The sequence below is a fragment of the Fukomys damarensis genome, unplaced genomic scaffold (assembly GCF_012274545.1).
Source record: "Fukomys damarensis isolate Sample0158 unplaced genomic scaffold, DMR_v1.0_HiC HiC_scaffold_11, whole genome shotgun sequence".
Lineage (NCBI taxonomy): Eukaryota > Metazoa > Chordata > Mammalia > Rodentia > Bathyergidae > Fukomys > Fukomys damarensis.
In genome coordinates this window covers 794,208-819,863 of record NW_022900923.1, presented here as the reverse complement: position 1 = coordinate 819,863, position 25,656 = coordinate 794,208, and the positions used below count along the sequence as shown (strand labels likewise).

General features: G+C 40.2%; 2 protein-coding genes across 9 annotated transcripts in view; one reads left to right on the top strand and one right to left on the bottom strand.

Annotated features, from left to right (window-relative positions):
- Positions 1 to 25,357, bottom strand: part of Nvl (nuclear VCP like) — a 62,082-nt gene extending 36,725 nt beyond the window's left edge. The window contains exons 1-13 of one of the 5 annotated variants that reach the window (XM_010642448.3): positions 25,288 to 25,357; positions 24,612 to 24,748; positions 18,902 to 18,975; positions 17,843 to 17,895; positions 17,665 to 17,764; positions 13,844 to 13,901; positions 12,802 to 13,065; positions 9,442 to 9,574; positions 9,182 to 9,258; positions 8,529 to 8,663; positions 5,833 to 5,934; positions 3,382 to 3,499; positions 792 to 936 (exon numbers count right to left, since the gene is read on the bottom strand). In XM_010642448.3, coding sequence (XP_010640750.1) covers positions 792 to 936; positions 3,382 to 3,499; positions 5,833 to 5,934; positions 8,529 to 8,663; positions 9,182 to 9,258; positions 9,442 to 9,574; positions 12,802 to 13,065; positions 13,844 to 13,901; positions 17,665 to 17,764; positions 17,843 to 17,895; positions 18,902 to 18,909 — 1,193 coding nt within the window. In that variant the 5' untranslated portion in view covers positions 18,910 to 18,975; positions 24,612 to 24,748; positions 25,288 to 25,357. Of the gene's footprint in view, positions 1 to 791; positions 937 to 3,381; positions 3,500 to 5,832; positions 5,935 to 8,528; positions 8,664 to 9,181; positions 9,259 to 9,441; positions 9,575 to 12,801; positions 13,066 to 13,843; positions 13,902 to 17,664; positions 17,765 to 17,842; positions 17,896 to 18,901; positions 18,976 to 19,593; positions 19,888 to 24,611; positions 24,749 to 24,923; positions 25,075 to 25,287 lie in introns of those variants that run through there. The other 4 variants (XM_010642450.2, XM_010642449.3, XM_010642446.3 and 1 more) reach the window with 4 other exon arrangements.
- A 104-nt stretch (positions 25,358 to 25,461) lies between these two features.
- Positions 25,462 to 25,656, top strand: part of Cnih4 (cornichon family AMPA receptor auxiliary protein 4) — a 23,510-nt gene continuing 23,315 nt past the window's right edge. For all 4 annotated transcript variants that reach the window (XR_783925.2, XM_010642452.3, XM_010642454.1 and 1 more), the window contains exon 1: positions 25,462 to 25,594. Coding sequence is in view for 3 of the 4 variants with exons in the window: in XM_010642452.3 (XP_010640754.1) it covers positions 25,526 to 25,594 (69 nt within the window). In the remaining variant the exon portion in view is untranslated. The remainder of the gene's footprint in view (positions 25,595 to 25,656) is intronic.

Below are 25,656 nucleotides of genomic sequence, written 5' to 3'. Positions count from 1 at the left end.
AAAAAAAAAAAAAAAAAAAAAAAAAAGACAAGGTGGGTGGGTTCTAGCAACTGGGGACCCAAGAAAGGAAACAGCCAGTGTAGGTTTCTGATGGAAGTGGGCATCCTAGGACAGCAACTATGCATCACTCCAGACTGTGTATGAAGATGAAGCCAATACCCTATGACTATTATCTTCCTTTATTTACCACTGTTCCTAAAAGTGGTTGGTGATTACACCAAACTTTAGTGAGGTTAAGAGAGTAGCCATTATCAATGTAATAGTTCAGAGCACTTCTCACAAGATCTCTATTCTACTACCTAAACAGTGCTTCCTGAGATATTTTTTATTATAGTTTTATTTTTGTTCACTGGTGGACATCTATTTGCTCTCTGGATATTTAATACCAATGAAGGCCTGGTCCTAGAAAGCAAGGCGTTCAACTCTCTCACTGACCCATGGTCTTAGGCTAGTGCAGAAGCTGAAACATGTGGAGGAGGTTCTGCCATTGTGGCCCAGCCAGTACTGCTCTATCCCATGGCTCCAGACACTGCCCTCAACTGGTGAGCACTAAAAATCACAGGCCACTATTATCAAGACCAGAGCAATGAATGTGAGCACCTAAGTCTCTCTAATCACTGCTGAAAAACACCCTGAACAGTTATCCTATTGATGAGTAAGCTGTTTTCTTTAAGCATTGTTATGTGGACTTTTTCCTTTCCAAATCAGTGTCACTGATGAAAAAGGCTATACAGTATTTCTAGATAATGAAATAGGAGCAATATGACATCATTTAGTAAGAATAAATATACCTTTCCCTGGAAGCTTCATCTGGGATACCTAGGCATATTTCTCGGTCAAACCTTCCTGCACGTCTCAAAGCAGGGTCTAATGAGTCTGGTCGGTTTGTAGCTCCAATGACTAGGACTTGAGCGGTAGCAGCCACATTATTCAGATCTGTAAGAACCAGCTACAGATGAGAGGTGAACAAAACAGCTGACTCCGAGGGCAACAATTCTTATACAAATCACTCAATACTTTAAAAGTATTGCACATTTTAACAGATATGTCTTTTAAATATACATATAAAATACTAACATTTATTATATGTCTACCATGTAAAGAGTATGGGGAAGACAAAATACCAAATTTGTTCTCAGTTACTATGATCTATTCAGAAATTTAAGTATATAAGAAAACAGTATAAGACAAGGGTTGTGATACAGTGATTGGTACTATATAAAAAAAAACACTGCTGTAAAACAAGGAAAGTATTACGAACTGCAACAGAAGAGTTAAGGAAGCAATAACATTTCAGAAAAGTCTGAAAGATGAATATGATTTTGAGAAACAAAGATACAGTTTAACGAAATTCTATACAGAATGTGTAAAAACAGAGACTGGAGCACACGTAGTATGTTTGGGCAAGGTGTGCATACGACAATGGGGAAACTAAGGATGATAGCAGTATGTCTCAGAAGGATGACGAATCAGGTTCAGACACAGGGCACAAAAGTCCAAGCTGTTCTGCCTTCATCTAGAGATATTTTTTAAAGGAATGGACAGAATGCAAGGTTTAATGTTTATCTTTCCTAAATGTTATTTCTTCCATGTGAACCAGGATTGAACAGCAGGGAATCTGAAGTTACACTCCCTTACAGGAAGGAGGAAGATGCAAATTAAATCATGAGGATTTAGCTGGGTGTAGTGGTGCACACCTTGATCCCAGCTCTTGGGAGGGTGAGGCAGGAGGATCACCTTGAATTCAAGGACTGCCTGGGCCACATAGGGAGTTCCAAGCCAGCCTAATCTACACAGTGAGACCTTGCCTCAACACCGCCCCTCCAAACCCCTCAAAAACAAAACAAAAAATCATGATACTATATTGTTTAGGTAGAAAAATCTATGAAAAGCTCTTTTCAGAATATAGGCCTCAATAACACTACCACAAATAAAATAAAGTAACAGAATAAGCAACTTGAAATTGGCACAAGGAACACAAAATATGTACTACTTCAATCTTTCCTGTGTACACAAAATATACATAGAAAAGCAGATAGAATTTCAAAGGAGGTAGAATCTGATTCTAAAATTTCTGATTCCTATCCCCCAAATGTGCATCTCATAATTATATTTTAAAAATAAGTCAAAAACAGGGGTCAGGGATTTAGCTCAGCGGCACTGTGCCTGCCTTACTAATGAAAGGTTCTGATTTTGATCCCTGATACCTAAATTAACAAATTAAAAACAAGTTACAGACAGGGAGAAAATTTGTGCCATGTTAAAAGTACTCCTTCAAGCCGGGCATGGTAGCACACCCCTGTAATCCCAGCACTCCAGAGGCTGAGGCAGGAGGATCGCCGTGAGTTCCAGACCAGCCTGGGCTACATGGTGAGTTCCAGGTCAGTCTCAACGACACAGTGAGACCCTATCTCAAAAAAAAGTACTCCTTCAAATCTAGTGATGCTGGGAATCAAATAGGGCATCCCACAGGTTAGGCAAACATTCTGCCACTCAGCTACACCCTCAACCTACAAGCCATTTTTTAAAAGATAATAGAGCAATGGGCAGAGGAATAAGAAAAGATTTCGGAGATGATACAAACAGCCAAAGAAATAAAAAAGATGAATAGCCACAATTGGAAAATGCAAATTAAAATTAACTGAGATACCAACGTTCAATAAACAGATTGGCTCAAGTTTAAATAATTGGTAATGTGAAAAAGGGAGACTCATACAGTGTTGGGGATATGTAAACTGCAAACTCTTAGAAGGTAATTTCCCTCTTCCATTAAAAAGCAAAAAACATCTCTTCTTTTTTGGTTTTCAGACAGTCTCATCATATAGTCCAGGATGGCCTTGAACTCCTCCTGCCTTAGCCTGGGCGTGGGCCACCGTATCCAGCTTCCCATAAAAATTTAAAACAGATAATTTTCAACTATCAACTCAATTTCTACTACTTATAGAAAAATACATGTGCACCAAAAAGGCCCTTTCTAAGAACATTCCCTTGAAGCAAAAAAGATTGAAAACAACTTAAATATCCATCAGTGTGGGAATGTTTAAACCCAATATGGCATTTCTATCTTAACTGATATCAGTTTCAAACAGGTTAAAAAAAATGTGGAAATATTTCCAAGGCATACTGTTAAGGGACAAATAAGATGGAGAACAGAGTGTATGGTGCAATGCCAGAATTATGAAAAGCAAAACAAGGTGTTAGTATATGTGGATGTAAATAAGATACATTTCACAAATTAAAGTAGGGTTTTAGTCTTATAAAAGAAAGATTTCTTATTTTACACTGTGACATTTACTGTTTGAATATTTTATATCTTTACGTATGACTTATACTGTTTTATGAAATGCATTATCTTTAAATGAATTCGTTATTGAAACTAACCATCCATACAGGATAGAAGCTGAGCTACAATTCTTCGTTCCATATCTTTTGAAGCAACTTCTCTTTTGGGAGTAATAGCGTCAATTTCATCAATGAAAACAATACATGGAGCACTTGACTAGAAATAAAAATATCACAGAGAGACAATCAAACATATATTCCCTATGTGCATTTTTTAGCATTTTAAAGATCAAGTATCATTCACTGAAAGAATTACCCTCACAAGTTGGGCATGGTAGCGCATGCCTGTAATCCCAGCACTTGGGAGGCCGAGGCAGGAGGATCTCTGTGAGTTGGAGACCAACTTGGGCTACATAGTGAGTTCCAGGTCAGTCTCAACTACACAGTGAGACCCTGTCTCAAAAAAAAAAAAAAATTACCCTCACAGTGTTAGGTCTGATTTCTGTGTCTTAAAGGGGACCAAGATGTTTAAAAGAGGACAGAAAGAGACTATAGGTAGGCTATCACAGTCTTTTCATCAATCCACATTTTGATACATCTACTGAAATTCTTTTGTAGACATTTTCTATCATAAAGAATATAAACTTTTAAAATTTTAAATAAGAAATCCTAAGTTCACTACAAATGTTATGAGTATTTTTACCAACAGAAAAATTTCCATATTAATAAAAAATTAAAAGCTGGGTATAGTGGCACACAGCTGGGAGGCTAAGGCAGGGGGATTGCCATGAGAGTTTAAGGCTAGCATGGGCCACACAGTTGAGTTCAAAGCCAGCCTGAACTACATATCAAGATCCTGACAAATAAATAAATTAATAAAAGCCAGGTGTGCTGGTACACCTCTGTAATCCTAGAACCCAGGAGGCTAAGGCAGAATGAACTACCTTTTCTGATCTTTCACCTTTTGAGCTCAAGGAAGAGGCTGCTAAATCATGTCTTTACTGAACACTGATTGTTAAGTACAGTACTAATTTAGAGAAAATACAAAATTCATGTCCCAAAATTGTCATTTGTCTCTTTTATCATTACTCAGCATTGTGTTTACCACAAACACAAAACTTACTACCTATCCGTAGCTATATATGTCACTGAACCACAGAATTGGCACATTTTGGAAAACAGGAGGCACCACAGAAGGAGTCAGCTTGGCTTTGCACACTGCCTTTCCCACCTTTCTCTGCATCCTTCCTTATCATGCCCACACGCTGTCAGCCTACACAACAAACCAAGCACCAAGTAGAGGGGCTCCACTCTTATTTTAAAATATTCTCCCCCTGAAATATCTTTTCTTAGTTACCGCTCAAATCACTGCTAAGATATAATTTAACTTCTAATTTCACACCAGCCTCTAGCAGTTGTACCAGACATGTTCAGCAGCCATTATATATATACCCTAGATGCAAATAAAGACATGAAATTAAATTTTTCAGTATCTTTTAGTTTTAGCCACAGTGATAATTTCTAACTGTTCAAGTAATTTCTGTTCAAGTGTGTATAACATGATGGCTAATATTTACAGGGTTCTAGCTATAAATACTCTCAACGACAATGTAAGATTTAGGCATATTATTGCCCATATATATTTTTTTGGTACCAGGGATCAAACCTGGGTCCTTGCGCTTATGAGGCAGGGAGTGACACCACTGAGCTAAACCCCCAGCCCTATTACCCATATTTACAAGTAAGGAAATTGAGGGAACAAGTGGTTAAATATCTTGTCCAACATCACATGTAGCACAGGATCTGCACCTACCTTTCTCACTCAAAGTATGGATGCTTAACCAATATGCTGTGTTGAAGATAAAAAATTTTATACTTGACCATAGCCAAGGACCAAGAAATAAAAAGGTAAAACTTTTATTTTTTGGACACCAGGGATCCAACTCGGGACCTTGTGCTTGGAGGCAGGCAGTGGAACCATTGAGCTAAATCCCTGGCCTGATAAGGTAAAACTTTAATGGGATGTATACATCACCTTCCAAATTTTTTTTTCACCTTCCAGTAACGTAAAAGCCAAAAAAGAAAAGTGCCAATTTTTAAATATAGAAATTATGATTAGGGTAAAATCCAATCTAATTATCTAGTAGAGTTTTCTTTATACAGCTTCAATTATACAAATAGAAGTGTTTATTCTGGTATTTTTATGGTTTCTTTGATAACGCAATAAGCCTAGATCTAACAATGTTCACAGTGCTTAGTTGTCTGATCAAACCTACACTGAATAAAGTAAAAATGAATGAAAATGTCCTAAAGATGATATACATATTCAACATATGACTACTGGGTGTGACAGCCCAGAACTTCCTACAAATTACCTTTATGTTTGATTTCACATCAAACAGATTACTTATATAAGAGCCCATCATCATTAAATCTACTTTAAATATTTAGGTGTCATGTGTTGCCAATTGCCATGCGTAAAAAAAGAACCGCTAATCAGAGAAAGTGTGTAACATCTGACAACCTGACATTAGCCCTTAGCTAACTCACCACAGCTTCTTCAAATAAGTCTCTGAGCTTCTGTTCAGATTCCCCAGAAACTCCCGACACAATCTCTGGAGCAGCCACTTTCAGGAGCGGCAGGTCAAGTTCCTGTGCACAAACATGTAAAAGCATGACCAAATATTCAAATATTAACCTTAGTGTTTCCAACCCAGCCCCTCACCAAAGTTACATTGTTAATATGACTGATTTCCCTAGGAACTTCATCTTTGTGAGTTGATCCCATGAAAAGGACTGATAATTTATGAAAACACATTAAGCAGAGACTTTCTACCTGTTTTCACTTTACTAATGTCACTATAAAAATCTATCACCCCTTAAATATGAAGAAATACAATTCCCCCACTTAGGATTGAGCTAAAACAACTGTATCGGTGATCTGATTACATGAGAAATGGCAGAGTTGTTTCCCACACACGCCCTGCTTGCATTTCTTCAGCCTACCATAGCCAGTTACTATTCAAGGTAGGCTCTTTACGGAAGAGAAGCCCGGCATGAACCATATGCCAGTAATATCAGCACTGTGGGACCCTGAGGCAGGAAGATCACAAGTTCAAGCCCAGTCCAAGCAACTTAACATGTTCATGATGGGGAGATAATTTATGTCTTGCGCTGGGTGGCTCTGCTTTGAATTCAATCCTTACATCAGCTTGAACCACCGCTATGATGAAAACTGTCCCAAAAGGCAGCCTGTGCCATTTTTCTGGGGCTCTTTGATTACAATAGTGTAAAGAAAGGCATTGATTTAGCAGACCACATGTCATATTACAGTTCCTTATGGAAAGCACTAAAATGGTATTAAAAAATGGTAATACCGCTAATTTGTGGTACAGCAGTTGTAAATGCATATTTTTTATACCAGCAAAGGGGTATATGTAAGATTTCCACGTTAAAATTTAGAGAATTGTTGATAAACTATTAGTCAACATAAATGTCTTTTAATGATTTGGTTATTGCAATTTTTTTTTTTGGTACTGAGGATCGAACTCAGAACTTGGTGCTTGCAAGGTGAGCAGTGTGGCAGCACTAAGCTAAATCCCTGGCCCTATTGTAATAATTGGCCTGAATAGTTATTAATTTATATCTAGGCAGTAATAAATCAAATTCAAGCAACCAAGCAGATTCAGTCCTTTATAGACTTTTAAACTTTATTAGTAATAAAGGTTATTAGATCCATTTCTACCACTGGTGATACAAGCCTCCCAATGGGACAGTCATGCCATTGGTGGTTCAAGCCACTGGGAATGTGCTAATGACTTAATGAGACTGTTTCAAAGTAAAAAATAAATGAAAAGGACTAGGAATTAGCAGTAGAAGTGGAAAGGTGAAAGTTCTCGAGTTACTGAGGAAAGGAAAAAATACTGTGCCAAAGTTGCCAAGATCTGTGGTAAAAATGAATCTTCTCTCCGGAGGCTGAGGCAGGAGGATGGCCGTACATTTGAGGCCAGCCTGGACAGAATAGCGAGACCCTGTCTCAAAAAAAAAAAAAAAAAAAAAAAAAAAGAGGAAAAAAAAAAAGATCAGGAATTCCATCAGTGCAAATGGCAATAAACCATTCGGGCTATCCTGAAATTTCACTTCCTCAATCATACTTTTGACCCTGACTCGAACCTAGATGTCCCAAAACTCTACACAGGATTCTATACTTTTTGTTCCACCTTCTATAATTACTACATACTGCATTTGTGGACATGAATTAGTTTAATGTCTCCCTTTCATATTAAAACTAATTTTTTGTACTTATTGCCATATTCCAACATTTGCCATGCAGCAGCCACACAACAGATTTATTCAACAAAACAAATGAACATTCAAGTTCTTTAAAACTGATTTTCTTGGGCCGGGGATTTAGCTCAGTGGTTCTGCTGCCTGCCTCACAAGTGCAAGGTCCAGAGTTCAAACCCTGGTACCAAAAAAAAAAAAAAAATTTTCTTGGGCTGGAGATTTAACTCAGTGGTGCCATTGCCTGACTCTCAAGTGCAAGGTCCCGAGTTCGATCCCAAGATACAACAAAAATAAATAAATAAAGATTTTCTTTTGCAGAACATTAATCTGTTAATGACTAGTATAATATGCTATTCAATGATCTTAAGTTACTTGGATATTTTGCATTTTACTACCCAATAATTTCTAAAAAAATCTTATAGGGCTAAAATAAAATCACTAACTTTATTTTGTCAGGTATTCTGTATAACCATCTAGAAAAGATATTTTAACACCAAAAAAGTAGAAACATGAAAAAGAAATTTTGAATGAATTTACCTATATAAAAGCAGTACTAGTATTTTTTTACTGTGTTGCTCTTAGAATTATTTGGTTAAAAGGAAAGGGAAATAACTACAACATAAACTATTATTTAAAAGAGTTGTTTAAAATTGTATTCTTGTTTCTCATTCACTCTTTGTCATGTATGTAGTAATCAACTTTTTTTTTTTTGGTACCAGAGATCAAAGTCAGGACCTTGCACTTGCAAGGCAGGTGCACAGTGCTACTGAGCTATATCCCTGGCCCAGTAACTGACTTTTTAAAATCCCATAAAAAGCAGCAAGACAGAGATAAAAAGACCATTTCTCATGACCATACTCTCTGAGTGATATCAGATCTATCTGAAGTTGGCCAAGAAAAAACACAAAACATAGTAACAACAAAAATAGCAAAAGTGAAAAAGTATCAGCCAGTCTCACCCCAGCAATTGCATGTGCGAGCAATGTCTTCCCACAACCAGGGGGCCCATGAAGGAGAACACCTCGAGGCGGCACAATGCCCAGGTGGTGGTACACCTCTGGATGACGCATGTGTATGAGCATCTGGCAGACTTCCTGGTAGGGAAAAATGCAGTTACCTTCCTCAGCGCAAAACAGAGCAAAGGCGGAATGAAATGCTTTATTTTTCATAAAAACAAAACAGTAGTAAGCTTTTTATTAGGCTCAGGCTTGAATCCTGGTTCTAGTATCTACAATGTAACTTCATCAATAATCTCTGAAGTTCTATTTTTTAAAGCTGTAAAAATGTCTACTGTATAGATGTAACACAATTAACTCACCAACCTGACAAAATGGGGGACATTAAAAAGCAGCAATGACTTGACTATCAGTACCATTAAAATAAGATCACACACAAAGCTTGTACCCTATGCACATCATGAAGAGGTGAAAAAGTTGAGAGTAACACACTTCTCTCATCCGCAAATACCCCGAAGGGTACAAAACAGGTTTGCTCTTTTCACCTTCCCAAGTTTCCTTGTCAGCACCAGTTCATAAAACAAAGGGGTAAGCTCTGTTGGTGTAACTGATTAGCAATATGCCCACTGGAGGTAAAATTCGGAATAGGAACTAACTTTTAATGTCACATCATTGCCTCCAACATCTTCAAACTTCACATTGGAGATCTGCAATTCTAGCCCTCTGGTTTTAGCTGGTAAAGAAACAAAAAGAGATGAGCAGGTTAGTGATTCAGTGTGAACTCACTATTAAAGGACTATTAGATACAGAAATATTTTCCAGTAAAAGTACACACAAAAGTCTCTCAAGCAAATAAATTAGAATATATGCTTCCTCGAAGCAAACACAATCACTACTACCCACAATGGCATCTCACCTTTCTTTTGCAGGACAGCTTCTATTTCTCCATCTACTTCCTGAAGATCTTCTTTTTTCCATTTGTTTCCTCTGCCCTTTATGTTGCCTTTTCTTTTTTTATCACTCTCCAAAGGATAAAAATCTTTTGTATCCTGGGAAGAAATTTAAGTAAGCCACAATACCAATATTGAAAAAGTTTTTTTTAAAGATGGACATGACATAAAACACTCCATTCCTGTTGTAGCACTTTCACCTGTTAGCTATTCTCACTTTGCTTAAGGATACCAACTGCTAGGGATGTCCTTTCCCATAACCTTAAAGTTCAGATAAAAGCCTAACATCTGAAAATTTTCTTTCTTCCAGTTGACTTAATCTCCTCCATGCAACACTCCACCCACTGCATTTGTAGCTATTACAGGTTATGGATTTTGCTTTGCATTTGGGTGATTCCTTTTCTCTTTTCTGAACTGTAAGCTTCTCCATTCAGGACACTGGTAAAACCTTTTCTCACTGAGAGGTCTCATAGTTGGTGTTTAAAATAAATGTCTACCTGACGATTCACAAAATTAAATTTGACTACCGCACTGCTTTGACAGGCAAAAATATGAATCAACATTAAGTCAAAAATTTAACAACCATAATGTTCTCCATACCAGGTGGTCAAAGAAAAGATACTTGGAAAAGACATACTCAGCTAATAACTTGAAAGAGAAGCCAGGAATGGTGGCATCTGTAATTCCAGCTACTCAAGAGGCTGAGACAGAAGAATTGAAGTTTGAGCCCAGCCTGCATAACTTGGCAAGACTGCATCTTAATAAAAAGGATTGGAGATACACGGCTTGACGGTAGAGTGAAGCCCCTGCAATTCAAACCCAAGTACTGCACCATCACCACCACCACACACACAAAAAAAGGTTTTCTAAAACAAGGGCTTGGTGTGTGGAAACCAACCAGCACAGCACTGTCCAAGAGAAATATAATGCAAGTCATGTATCTAATTTTATATATTCTAGTAACCATTTAAAAATGGAAAATAGGACTGGATGTAGCTTAACTGTAGACTGCTTGCTCAGCATGTACAAGGCCCTCCCTGGATTCAGTACCCATGGCAAATAAACAATAAAAATAATAACAGACAATAAAAATACATAAAACTCACTTAATTTTTTTCCCCTGATGCTGGCGATTGAACTCAGGGCCTTGCACATACTAAGCAAGCACTCCTCCACTGAGTTACATCCCAGGCAACCATCTATTTTATTTAACTGTGCATCCAAACACTCTCATTTCAACATAGTTAAAAAAATTATTAATGAGATGTTTTACAGTAAGTTCTCAAAGTCAAACGTGTACTTTAACAGCACATCTTAATTCGAACACTAAATTTTCATGGGAAGCCCTTGATTTCTATTTAGATCTTGTAAAATTTATACCTAAAAATGGAAATTCACATACCTAAGTTGTTTCATACATATTTAGAGGTTTTGAAAAACTCAACTGAGTACGTTTTAAATTTACATTTAAATTAAAGTTCAGCTCCTTTGTTGCACCAGCACCAGCCACCATGAATGCCAGCCACCATGAATGGACAAGGAGCCATCCAGTGGGGCCAGGGGATTTCAAAGCCCCTCTCACTCAGCCATGCCTTAATCAGTTTAGGAAAGCACCCAGCATGTTCACTGTGATAATTCATAAGCTACATTTTATCTCAGGTACGGCAAATCTCAATTTTAAAGGTTTTTAAAAAAAGATATCTGCCTATTCTACACATTTTCATAATATATGTACTAATGAAGACATCGTGAGACATTATTTTGAACAGAGCAAAACATTACATTGCAGTTTCAGCCACAATCTTTCTTCTGCATAAAACCATCAACTCTAATTATAACCAAAGCAATTATTTTTAGTAAATGTGTGCCTCAGGAAGCCCATTAGGTACTAATTTATCAAACTCATTGACTGCCATGAGGCAGACTATTTTATCCCAGGACACATTAAAACTCAGTCATTACTCTCCTGGAACAAGTCTCATGTAGGGAGACGAAGAGCAAGTTAAAAAAAAAATTCCGAGTTCAATCCCTGGTACCACCCCCTCCCAAACCCCACAATAAAAAGTAAGATCAAGTTACCGTGTAAGTGCTTAAAAAAAAAAGGGGTGGGGGTTGGGCAATAGGAAGTACCCAGCTGAGCATGGTGGCACACATCTATAATCCTAACTCTCTTCAAGGATCACAAATTTAAGGCCAGCTTAGGCAGCTTAGTGAGACACCTGTCTCAAAATTAAAAATTCGTACTTTTAAGGTCCGGGAATTTAGCTCAGTGGTTCTGGCACCTGCCTCACAAGCACAAGGACCTGAGTTCGATCCCCGGTACCCGCCCCCCCGCAAAAATCATACTTTTAAGTGAAATAAATAGGAGGCCAGGGATGCAGCTCAGTGGTGCCATGCTTGCCTGGCAAGTGTAAGGTACTGAGTTCAATTACCAGTACTAGGAAAAAAAAAAAAATCTGACACATGTTTAAATATTGCGTTATATGAGAAACCGAAAGTATAAATAAGGACCAAAATGGAAATATTGGAGAGTAAGAAGAAAATATTCACATGGGAAACAGAACAAGGGTAGGGGAGAGAAAGGGAAGGGAAAAGAAAAAAAGAATAGAAAGAAAAAATATAGAAACAAAGCTTTTGTAAATAACAAGGGGAAGGTTGAAAGGAGGGGAGGGGAATGGCAAAAAAAAAGAATAGAAGAATCAAGGTATATTATGTACAGTACAAATTCCCCATGATGAATGTGATCATTATGTATACCAGAAGTGTACGAAATAAAATTAATTTAAAAGATAAAATTAAAGGCTACTAAAAACAACCAGGGAGGCAGTGCGAAGGATCCAGGTCCAACCCTGAGTACCATGGAAAGGAGAGAACACAGAAACAGAATCTGACACCATGCTATTTTCCGTCTAATGAAAGGCAAGGATTACATGCGAACAGCTGTGAAAACCTGATGGAGTGAGCCACAGGAGCCCACAGAACGTGTCCTAGAGTTTGGTGAGTGTGTCCTAGAAACATCAGGAGGCTACTGTGGCTAAAGCCGAGGAGGGAAGTGGAAGAAGACGAGAGTAGGGGATGAGACTGAGGCCTTGGGTTCCATTCCCAGCACCATAAAAACACGACAGGACACAGAATCCCATCGGAAGTCTACTTCAGTAGTTAAGACAGGCTTTGACTAGACTAGCGATGACAGCACTAGTGCAAAGTGATCAAGCTCCTATGACTTTTGTAAAATTCAAGTTTCTACTTGACATTACATTTAATAAAGGGATTGTAAAGTACTCCAACTATGTGGCACTACAATTCTACTATGAAAATACCAGTACCTCATATAAAGGCTTATGATTACTCTTCTCGGCCGATGGCTCCAAGAAAAAACTGTTTTTCTTTCCATGTGGGGTTCTTTCAATAAACCATCCTCCCTCAGACTCTCTGGCAGGAGTCTTCAAAGGAATGGAGCCCGTTTTAGAACTCAGCTGTGGTGTTGAAGCAGTAGTTTCTCTTTGCTGCATCTCTGGAGTATTTGAAACAGAATCAGGATTTCCTTTCCGATATAGAGAGAGCAGTGAAGTGTTCATGTGGTTTGCTGACTGGCAGAAATAGGATTTTAGTATAAATTATTCAACAGGCATTCAAGAAAGGCTCCATTTCCTATACTAATAAGTTTTCTAAATTGTATTTTCAATGAATTCTTCTTGTAATATTTACAATCAGAATGCATAGGCATTTACAGTAAGAGGATTTGCCAACTAAGCACTTACTATTCAAAAAGATTTATTCCTACCAACACTCCAAGTTCATGGAGGGTCAATTCATAATCGGTGACTAAAACAAAAAGTATGGCTGCTTTTTTTATTTTGGTACTGGGGATTGAATTCAGGACCTTGTGCTTGCGAGGCAGGTGGTGGACCCATTGAGCTAAATCCCTGGCCTGGTTACTTTTCAAAAAATACAAGAAAGTATGAAAACAAACTGGAAGTGAGAGTCATTCCTATTCCATCAACTCAGAACTAGATCATATATAACTCAGTCTCATTCCTTTAATACATTAAAAAACAAATTTACCAATAAATGATCAAGTTATAAATAACTGCCACATCTTAGTTAAACCTAAGCATCAATAATGCCAGCACTTTTGCATGAAATATATTTTCTCAACGTTTACTATTAATCCCTTTCTATTTGTGTTTACCCTTATTTCTGACTGTTCTCTTCCCCCTTCCTGCATATAACTGACCATAAACATAAAAATCCATCATTGCACCAGTGTTCAATGTCTCTTACTGTCTGTTAATGCTTTTTTTCCTTGAGGGGAACATAATGATATTTTTAAATTATCAAAGTGGGCCTGGTAAATATCTAGCTTACCTGTGGATCTGTGTAATCTTCTACATTTGAATCACCATCAGAAGAGCTTTCAGTACACCTCAGTAAAAAAAGAGGGGAAAATGATTTAAAGGCGTTTCTATTGCATCCTTAAAAATTACTATCTAAAGCAAGTAAATATATTAAGGCAAAATACTAAAGTGGTTAAAAAGTCCAAACTCTGGAAGCACAGAAACTGGGATTCAAAAATCCACCTTAGCCAGGTGTGGTGGTGTACACCTGTAATCCTAGCATGTGCAAGGCTGAGGCAGGAGGATCACCAAGAGCTCTAGGCTAACCTGGGCTACACTGAGTTCAAGGCCAGCCTAAACTACATAGTTAGACTCTGTCTCAAAAGATAACCAAAAACTGAACATTTAATAACTACAAACTGATACATTTCTGATTGGTGTAAAAATGGTGGATTAGCAACTGTGACGGGCTGCTCTACAATTTATACTCTACCCAAAACAAAACAAAACCAAAAAATCCAACTCCAAGTAGGTTAAAGAGTTAAATATGAGTATAGGTAATACCATTTTATATATTTCTGTGAAAGAAACTATTCTAAACATATCAGCTTAAGCCATAATGGAAAAGGTTATATTAAAAATGCAAAATTTCTCTAATCAAAGACACTGTAAAAATTTTTTAAAAATTTAAAATCTATGATTCAGCAAGCAGAATTAAAAAAAGGAGATATTGCAAACCAAAATAAAAGGCAAAGGGCAAAATGGGACAAACATTTGCAATGAATATTTAAAAAAAAAGAGGTACTATTGAAGATGTAGGGCAGCAGGCTGTAATCCTAGGCCTCTGGGAAGCTGAGGCAACTTAGCAACTTAGCCAGACCCTGCCTCAAAATAAAAAAGGGCAATGATGTAAATCAGTGAGAAGGCCTTGGGTTTAATCCCCAGTACCACAGGGAGTGGGAGAGAAGGGGGCTATTTTATGCAAAGAGCTCTGACACTAATTCAACTATTTCTCAAATAAAAGAGAAGAAAAAAACAAAAAACATAAGCAACCAATTCACACACACAAAATTTCTGACCTTACCAGTTATCAACAAATTTCGTAAGAACCAGGTGTGGTGGTGCATGCCTATGATCCCAGTGCTTGGGAGGCTGAGGAAGGACAATTGCCTCAAGTTTGAAGCCAGCTTAGGCTACGTATTAAGTTCAAGGCAGCCTGAATTACATATTGAGACCCTGTCTCAAAAAATCAAATAAAATTTCAAATATAAACAATATGACTTCCTATAAGCAAGTTGAGTAACCCTTATCTGAAAATACAAAATATACAATGTTCAACAACAATGTGAAACTTGAGCACCAACATGCCACCAAAAGTAAAGTATGTCACACCAGACCTATGAAATAGTTGCAGTGAAAAAGCAGGCATACTAAAAATACTGTACAAAAGTATCTTCAATCTATGTATATACAGGTACATATGAAACAGTAACGAATTTTTTGCTTAGTTGGTTCCAAACCCCGAAAAATGTGAAATCTGAAACACTTGTAGCCCCAAGCATTTTGGACATGGAACATTAAACTTCTAATAGTTTAAGTAGGATTACAAGAATGCAGAGAAGTATGCCCTTTATGCAGAGTTGTTGAGAGAACACAGTAGGATAACTTTTTTATAAAATACCTCCAAATGTGCCAGCAATCTCAAATACGTTAATATCTCTGCCCTCAGAAATTCCAGGTCAGGAATTTAACATAAAAAAGCAATGTGATGTGTACAAAGATATATATACTATGCATTAGAGGATTAGTAATTACATAACAGTGCAAACAGAAACAACCAAATATCCAAATAGGAAGTTAAGAGATGAAAATTGTGAAAAAATCAAATGAAAAAGTTTCAGCTATAAACAGTGAGAAGAGAAAGAAAATTTATTTAAAAAAATACAGTGGCGTACTACTCTGCCATGGATAGGACCATATATCCTACAGATACTAAATAACAAGAGAAGACTGCAAAAACAATTATACCAACAAATTCCACACTTTAGACAAAATGGGCAATTTCTTTTGTTTTATTTATTTTTATTTTTTGGGGAAAGACAGAGCCTATGTACCCCAAATTATCCTCTAACTCATGATACCCTGTCTCACTTCCCAACTGCTCAGATTACAAGCATGTGCCACTGTGCCCAGGGGACAAATTTCTTTAAAAACACAATTCAGCAAAATTGACATTAAGAAAGAAAGAAAAGGCTGGGCGTGGTGGCACACTCCTGTAATCCCAGCACTCAGGAGGCTGAGGCAGGAGGATCGCTGTGAGTTCGAGACCAGCCTGGGCTACATAGTGAGTTCCAGGTCAGTCTCAACTATATAGTGAGACCCTGTCTCAAAAAAAAACAAAAACAAAAACAAAAAAAAAAGAAAGAGAAAAAATCAAGTGTGGTGCCACATGCCTATAATCCCAGCAACTTGGAGGCTGAGGCAGGAGAATCTAAATTCGAGGTCAGCCTGGGCTGCAAGACCTTGTCTCCAATAAAAATAAATAAATAAATAAATAAGTAGGGGGAGTATTTCACTTTCAAGTACTTCCTACTTGTCCAGAGTGGCTATCTGTCCTCTCTTCCCTTCTTCAAATAAATCGTCTTCTTAAAAAATATATCAATAAAAATAAATTTTTTTTAGTTAAAAATTTCAGAGAAGTAAAACTATTGTCCACACAAAGATGCGGACATAAATGGTTTTAGCATATTTGTAACAGTTAAATATTGGCAGCAATTCAACTGTCCCATCAACAGATAAATTCAGAGATTGTGGCACATCCATAACTACCAATAAAAAGCAATACACTACTAAGATATGCAACAACCCTGGTAGATATCAAATCATGTTAGGGGAAAGATCGGAACTTTAAAAATATATACTGGATGATTCTATTCATTCAAAATTTTAGAAAATGCAGTCTAACCTATAGAAACAGAAAGCAAGCCAATGGGTGTTTGGAAATGGGGACTAAAGAGAACATGAAATCTTTGGAGGTTGACAGAAATGTTGTCTTGTGATGGTTTACTGAGCATATACACATATGTAAAAAATCAACAATTTGTGTACTGTTAAAATGTATAGCTTATTCTGCATCAATTACACCTGAATAAAATTATTTAAAAACCCCTCAACATTACTTCTTAAACAAAATCATTAGGCACCTTTTGATGTACTTCCCATTATATCAAGCAGAGAAAAAGATAATGAAACAACTTCATCAGTAATACAAAAAGTATAAAATTTCCAAAAAGTAAAAACCAAATGATATGCTAAGAAAAAAAAATGATATGCTAACAATTAGAAATATTTTTCTACTTTTCTGAGACAAGGTCTCACCTCGAAGTTCAGGGTAGTGCTGAAATATGTAGTGTAAAGATGGCCTCCAACTTGCACCGATCAGCCTCCCAAATGCTGGGATTGAGTTTATTGGTACAATCTAGGTCTACAATACAGTTACATTCATTACTGGGATCCTGTACCTTCACTTGACAGGTCTTGGTTCTCATTAAGAAATATTTCTAATAAGCTACGGAAACACAAAATTGGGTGTCTAAAAGGGTCTAACAAAGCAATTAACACCTCAACTCACTTGAAGGCTGAAACATATACTTAAGCAAACACACAAGGGCACAAAGAAATAGTGTAATGTCTTTGGGGAATGAATACTGAGTGTTCAGTACAGCTGGAAGAAAGGACATGGAGAGGAGGTTAGAAGTATTACCCAGGGCTTTGTTCACCATGAAGTGCCAATGAAAGTTTGATATGAATGTAACACTCTGGGGGTAAAACCCTCCATTTTGTATAACTTACTCATTATCCTCTCCGCCTTGTCTTGGTCTTTTTGTCAGATGCTCATCTTCTAATTCTGTTAGATTCTTAAACTCCTTCTCACTACTAAGTATGTTAAATACTAAAACAAACAAACAAAAATGCCATGAACTGAAAGTCTTTTCTATAACTACTGATAATTCAGCTCTAAAGGACTCACCTTTTTCTACCTGAATCTTAAAAGCATTCCTTTTTCTTCGGCCGTAGTCCATACTGGAAAAGAAAAAAGAAAACCCCACAGATTTTAGTACAGTGGTCTCCACAACTACTTTTTCATTAAGTTTAATCTAAATGGATGACACAAAGTTGCAAAATCATGTATGTCAGTATTCACTGGCCATGAACCTTTTCTCAGACAACTTTTTCTGGGCAGGGTGATGCTCTGTAGTTCAGGCTGGCCTTGAACTCACTCTGCAGCCTTGCCTGGCCTCAAACTGGGAGCAATCCTCCTGCTTCAGCCTCCAAAGAGTGCTGGGATTACAGGCGTATGCCACCAAGCTCAGGTAGACGACGTCTAAGTTTATATTTTTTACTTTTTCTTGATCCTTTTACTAGTTCTTTTTCTTTAAATGTTTTTATTTTGAAATTTCAAGGCAACTTAAATCCTGAAATAATAAACATTCACGCATTTTAACCTATATTCTCAAATTAACATTTTGACACGTTTTACTTATGTCTTTTTACCAAGATAGTGTAGTCATTTGAAAAATTTCACACTTCACCTAAAAATCTGTACACAAACGTATTTATACAGCCATAGTACATTCAGCACAAATTTTAGATGAATGAGATCTAATGTATAGCCCATATGATAACTTTTCAAATTGTTCACCCAAAATACTGGATTTTAAAATTTTAATGTAAAGTGCGACGGTTCATGCATTGACTTGGGTGTCATATCTCTTTAGTCCCTTTTAATTTATAATAATCGTTCTACCTTCTTTGTGACACTGAAATTTTTGAAGGGTTCAGCCAGCTAGGGCATAAAAATATCCCTCAATCCATATTTGCCTTACATTTCCTTGTTATTTAATTCAACTTAAAGGTGCTCAAGGGTAAAAAGTCCCCCCCCCAACACAGTGTATAAATGTGTGACAAATGAGTTCCAAGCTTTTGAACTGGAGATCAATGGCATCAGGCACTGATATCAATGTGAAATTAAGCATCATTAAAACTTTTAAATGGGAGGGGTGGGAGGAAGGAAACTACTTTCTTTTACCTGTACATTCTTTGCAAATCAGATGCTAAGACTCCAGTGTCCACATATTTGCCACATCTATTACTGGCGAGGTACTAAAACAGGAAATATGACAAAGAAAACATTCAGCGTTTCAAATCCGGTGATTGCAATCAAGAGGCGAGAGGCTACTCAAACACACCACGCTTCAATGCAAACTGTTCTACGTGATACGCAGGCCCAGACCACCGCTAAAAGCCACCGAACAATCCATCAGGTCGGGTCGTCACCGGGCCGTGGCCGCAGCCACCGGAGCTGCAGCCCCCTCGCGGTGGTCACGCAAAGGACAGGCTCGCCGCGGGACGGTGGTTCCGACGTGCTGCCTCGAGGCAGTGCGCCTTCGGCCACATCTTTGGAGACTTGGTTTTTAGAGGACGCTGCGATAAAACGAAAAAATCCTGCAAGTACTACTGCGAAACAGGCGCTGAGCCGGCGCCCGCTCCCAGGCAGCCGAGCTTAAGGGGAAAGGAGCACGCCGTTCGCCCACGCGGGTATTTTCCAAGCGGCCGCCGAGTTATCCGGACCACGCCCTCAGCTCCTCGGCCCTTCCCGCTTCAGGAACGATCTACTGCGTACTTATTGCTGCTGGCCCCAGACACCATAGAATGAGCGCCTGCAAACCGAGGCCACGAACAGGGGACCCGCGCGGGCACCACCTCCCCGGCCCCGTTCACCTGCACTACCCGCTGCTTCAGCCTGCGGTCAGCCGGCACCGCCAGCCGCGGCCGCATGGCGCCAGGGGCCTCTTTCTCACGCCGTACGGCGACGCCCACGCGACCAGAGTCCTCCGCTGTCCAGAAGCCGCTTACTCTGCTGGCCTCTCGGGCCTACCGAAGCAACACCAAGGCGACCGCATCGCCTCTTCCGGAAGCCAGTCTCCTTGGCTTTGCGTCCCGAACCAGCCAACAGAAAGTGGCCTCAAGGCAGTCTCCCCGCCTACCGGAAGCAGCCCACCGGAAGTGGCCCTAGGAAAACCCTCCGGCTACCGGAAGCAACCCGGGGCGACACGCCCCTCATCGCCCACCGGAAGTGGCCTGTGGCTGTTCGTTGTGCTCCCCTTTCCGAACGCGTTTGTTAGCCTGGACCGGCCGACGAGTCTAAAGAGGAAGCAAAATGCCGCTGGGCGGACGCCGACCTGCCCGAGGGGGCTGGGCCGCGCTGCGGACGGTTCCTCAGGCACCTCAGTCTGGAGACCCGCACCAGGGCCGGTGCGCACATAAAACGTAACGTTACCTGGAGGAGTAGGCCATTCCTCTGCTTTTAGACCTCACTAGCTCATACGCTTTGGCCAACAGATTGTTTTGCATTTCTGGGCGGTGGGGTGTTGAAACGAGCAATTACTTCAGGCTGGCCACGAACTCATAGCAATGCTCCTGCCTCAGCGTCCCAGGTGCTGGGTTTACAGGCGTGTGCCCCAACACCCGGGCTATCAACGGATTTTTTGAGCACGGTCAGAAGGATCCCACATTTTTCTTTAGTGGACGTTCTGCCCAAAGAGGTTTATCATATGATTACTGATTCACTCATTCCCCCAAAAGAAATGTATTTGTATCAACTCTCCATGAGGAATGTAATCATGTGCTACAAGCGTACAAAATTTGTAAGTTAAAAATAAATTTGTCAGAAGTTGCAGGTTTTAAGTTTCTGTTTACTTGATTTGTTTTCAACATTCCAATGTCAGGTCTTAAGTGGCTCATAACAGTATTAAGTGCCACCTAAGTAGTGTACTGAACGGGGCCACGAGGACATGGATGTAGGAGGGGTTAAGACGTTAACACCTAACTTTTATCTTCTAACTTTATCATCTTACCCATGTTGTAACTTCACTGCAAAATGGAACTTTAAAAGCTAGATTTTTTTTTCTTTTAGAAATAAGCCACTTCAGTCCTTCCTGCTGAGCACATAACCAACACCTCCTCTTCTCTGCCCAAAAGAAATGACAGAATCTGTAGATGCCACCAGCGGAGGAGGTTGGAATTCTGTTGCCTTTTCACAAGAAAAGAGGAAGAGGAGAGTTGGGCATGTTGGTGCAGCCTTGTTAATCCCAGCACTTTGGAGGCTGAGGCAGGAGGATCACTTCAAATTCAAGGCCAGCCTGGGGCACATAGTGAGACCCTGTTTTAAAAACAAAACAACAACAACAACAACAACAAAAAACCAAAAAGGAGCTGAAGGTGGAGTGGTAAAGTAAGCTGGAGATGTGACTGGTTTGTGCTCCTCCTCTCTCTGTCCCTTACCATGAAAGACCCTTACCAACCTATACGTGGGAGACAGTGACCTGAGGCGAATGGGCCCCTCCATCTCCTGGGAGCCAGCTCTGAACAAATCTTTTTCCTTTTTACCAAAATGTATAGCTTCTGATTGGTCAGCGATAAGCAAAGGAACTTGAGCCCATGAACCTAAGTGGCCAATGCCAAGGTCACTGCTGACATCACTCGGAAGAGTTCAGGTCAGATGTCCATCCTCTGCAATGGTTTTCAAGTGCCTGTTAAGGATATATTTCCCACTACAATACTTAAAGTATCTGCCTGGCTCCAACTTCACTTCCTGATTCTTTCATGTCTCTCTTCCATCATACTGGGGTTTAACTCTTTTTTCCTCAGCTCCTGGAACTGTCATTCTATTTTCTGTGTTTTTTTTTTTTTTTAACTACTACTCTGAGCACCTCATGTAAGCAGAATCATATGTATTTGACTTTTTATGACTAGCTGATTTCCTTGAATGTCCTCGGGACTCACCCATGTTGTAGCACATATCAGAATTTCTTCCTGCTAACCTGAGCAACATTACATATATGTACATGTTACGTTCACGTGAGTTGATTCCATGTTGTAGCAACTGTAATTAATGCTGCCTTGAGTGAACAAATACCACCCTTTGAGATCTTGCTTTCAATTTTTTGGATATATATACTTAGGAGTAGAACTGCTGAATCATTTATGAATGTTTTTAAGAATTTGTGTTTTTCTAAATTGTGCAGGCTGGCATCAAATTTGCAATCCTCCTGCCTCAAACTCTGAAGTAGCTGGGATTATAGGTGTCTGCCACCATACCTGGTAGCAATTAAATTTTACCAGTCAGAAGTCTATTCAGATTTTCTATTTCTTCCAGATTTACCTTTTTTTTTTTGGAGACAGGGTCTCACTATGTAGTGGAGACTGACCTGGAACTCACTATGTAGCCCATGCTGGTCTCGAACTCACAGCGATCCTCCTGCCTCAGCTTCCCAAGTGCTGGGATTACAGGCGTGAGCCACCATGCTCGGCTCAGATTTACTTTTGATAGTTTTGTGTTTCTGAGAGTTTATCTAGGTTGTCCAATTTGTTGGTGTGTAACTTCATAGTACCCTCTCATTATCCATCCTGTTTCTGTAGAGTCAGTAGTAACGTCATCATGTCTGTTTCTTCCTTTTAGTTGTTATTTTTGAGACAGGGTCTAACTACGTAGTTCAGCCTGACCTTGAACTATATAGCCCAGGCTGGCCTCAAACTCGAGGTGATCCTCTTGCCTCAGCACCCAGTGCTGGTATCAGACATGAATCAGCATCATGTCCATTTCTGATTTTAGTAGTATTGAGTTATTTTTGTTTAGTCTATGTAGCTACGGATTTTTCAATTTTTTTTCTGGTATCAGGGATTGAACTCAGGACCTTGCGTTTGGGAAGTAGGTGCAGTGCCACTGAGCTAAATCCCCAGCCAACCCCAGATTTTTCAATTTAATATTTTGAAAGAACTAATTTTTTATTTCAATATTTTTCTATATTCTTTTTCTATTTTGTGGGAGACCAGAGGAGAATTGAGGCCTAATTGGCCTGTGTGAACACATAGGAGAAAAGCTGCACTCAGGGGTGATTGCACATTACAGGTACTAGGTAAGAGTTAAGACAGCTGAGATTAAGTTGTTTACCTGAGCACATACTAATGGATAAGAGGAATCTTGTGTTACTTTGATCGTCGTACTGTGTTTAGGTGAATAAAGGCAAGATAAACCAGAAGCTGGGGGCTCTGCCTATTAAGAGGCCAGAGCCCCCTGGCTGCCCACATGTTAAAGTAACTCCGAGTCTGTCATTCATCCTCATTTGCCACTGGGTCAGGGAGAACAAAGTAGGGTGTCTAGGTACCCCAAAAGTGATGCATGGGTGGGGAAAGCTCAGAGGAGTGGGCTGGCTATCCTTGCAATTGCAAGGGAAAGAGTGTAGGAAAGAGGAAGTAAGGAATACTGTGGCTGACTGGCCTGGCCAGGCTTTGCCTCTGAGGGTCTTGGGTCCCTCCTGCCCTAGAAGCCACCTGTGGGGAGCTAGCCCACTCCTCTGAGCTTTCCCATAATATATTCAGATACAAGACAGGGTCTTACTACAGTGTAGGATGGTCTCAAACTTGTGACAATCCTCCTGCCTCAGCCTCCCAAGTGCTGGGATTACAGGCATGGGGGTCACCACACACAGCTAATTATTGGCTTTTTATCATGGCCATTTTCTTATCCCAAAGTTTGTATTCTTCAGTTTTGACATTGCAACCATGTTTTGAGTTTTTAGGTATAAGAGACAAAAACTATCATAACTAAAAATGGAAATTTAGTAATTACTATTCATTATGATGCCAGCTTTTATATTTTCTTAGGATAAAACAACAAAGAAAGAATGTAGGATAGTCACTTTCATGTTCAACTTCAGAAAGAATGTGAGATGAAGCTTGTGTTTAATAAAATTTAAACCAGTTTTAATAAAACCTTTCCTGATTTGAGTGATTCACTCAGCAATCATTTACTAAGCATCTGCTATTGACAGGATACAAAGTACAATGGATACAAAAATGAATAGAATTTGGGACCAGAGATTTAGCTCAGTGGTTGTGCCTCACAAGTGCAAGGACCTGAGTTTCATCTCTGGAACCAGGAAAAAAAAAATAGAATTTGTTAGTTTTATCATAACCTAAAGTAACTTTCTTGGCATGTAAGAAAAGCAGTTAGTGAGATTAGTATTCATGTGGCTTGTGGACAAGATACAATACACAGCAATAGCTGATGTAGTATCTGTAGATTGTACTGCTAGCTTTAACCTATGAGCGAGCCCTTAATGAATCTAAGAACCCCAGCTGTGTCAGGCAACTCCAGTTGGTTTTGCCTTTACAGTAATTCCCGTCTATTCTATTTTCCAAGTGACCTCCAGGCTGACAAACTTACCCCCTTTCATTTCACCACACAGCCAGGCAATATTGTATATGTAAATCAGATCGAAGTACTACACTCCTTGACACTCTCCACTGATTTCTCATACGAGAATAACAGTTAACTCCTGCCTGTGCCTGAATTCTCGTCTGTCTCACTCCTCTCTGCTTCAGCCATGCTAGGATCCCCACCTCCACCTCTACCTTTATTTCTAACGGGGTCACATCGAGCTTCTGTCACTGTGCCTTGCGAAACACCGCCTGCACACCTTCCCGCGGCTCTCCTTCAGATTTCTGCTTCCACGTGGTTCCTCCGCCTGGCTGTCTCACTCAGCCTCCAGGGTTCCCCGGCAAGTACTCACAAGGGCCAGTCACTCGTGGGTTTACTTTCCTGCCTTTTCCCCACGCAGTGCACGCGGCAAGCCCGCAGACTCCCCCACCCCACGTTCCCCAGGTGCTCCTCATGTTGATCCACGCACCGCACGTGCACGGGCCGCACGCCTGGCAGGTGAGCCCGGTGTCCTTACCTCGCGGGGCTATTACTCCTCTCCAGCCGACCGGCCTTCCAGGTAGGGGCTACTTCAGTGCCCGCGCCTCCCCAACCACCAAGGCAGCGTCCAATTAGTCTTCCTGGTTCTTTGGTTCTGCGGGGTGCAGGGAGTAACTGTAGGGAGGTGTGTTAATGAGTGAATGGGTGGTAAGGGTAATGCATGCAGTTTTTCTAGATCTTAAAATTCGGAGAGGACACTCTGAAAAACTGAGCGCTGGGAGATCACCGCGGAGCCCGGTGTGCACGGCTAGATCTGCGCTTCGGGAAGAAAATCGCTCGCGTGTTTCACCTAACAAGTGCCAGGGCTAGGGCAGGTACTAGCGACAGTTTCTCCCCCGCGCGGGGTTCAGCTTCTCTCTGCTACCACAGAGTACCAGAAACAGGAAGCGCAGAACGCCGAACATAGGTAGCTGAGGCCCCGCCAGGCGCCTGCGCAGTACAGTGAGGTTCCCCCACCCTCCAGAGCCCGCCCCTAGTGACCTCACTTCCTACCATCAGCCCCGCTCCTTACAGGGTCATCTGTTAAGATTCAACAGGCGACTGGTATAAGACCCAAACCATAACACAAGGCAAACAGCTCTTTCTGGGTAGCAAGCCTATCTGCATTCAGTAAATACTCTTCACTAACTGTCCGTCACCATATCTGGAGTTACCAGGTAATGTAGAAACTCTATCTCTTGAAAGCGCTCGCGCCGACGGAGTACACTTCCCAGCATGCCTCAGCACCGACAGCCGTTCTTAGACTACAACTCCCGGCATACAGCTGGGCTCGGAAGCGCGCCACACGCGACGCGGGCCTGTGACGTGAGCGGGCCTTTGAGGCAGGCGGTCCTTTGAGGCAGGCGGCGGGCGGGCTGTTTTTGGAGCAGGGAGCTACCACAGCGGCGGAGGATGGAGGCGGTGGTGTTTATCTTCTCTCTGCTGGACTGCTGCGCGCTAATCTTCCTCTCCGTGTACTTCGTATCCTTGCCTGAGGCGGGTGGCGGCTGAGGCGCGCCGGGCGGGAGCGGCGCGAAGCTGAG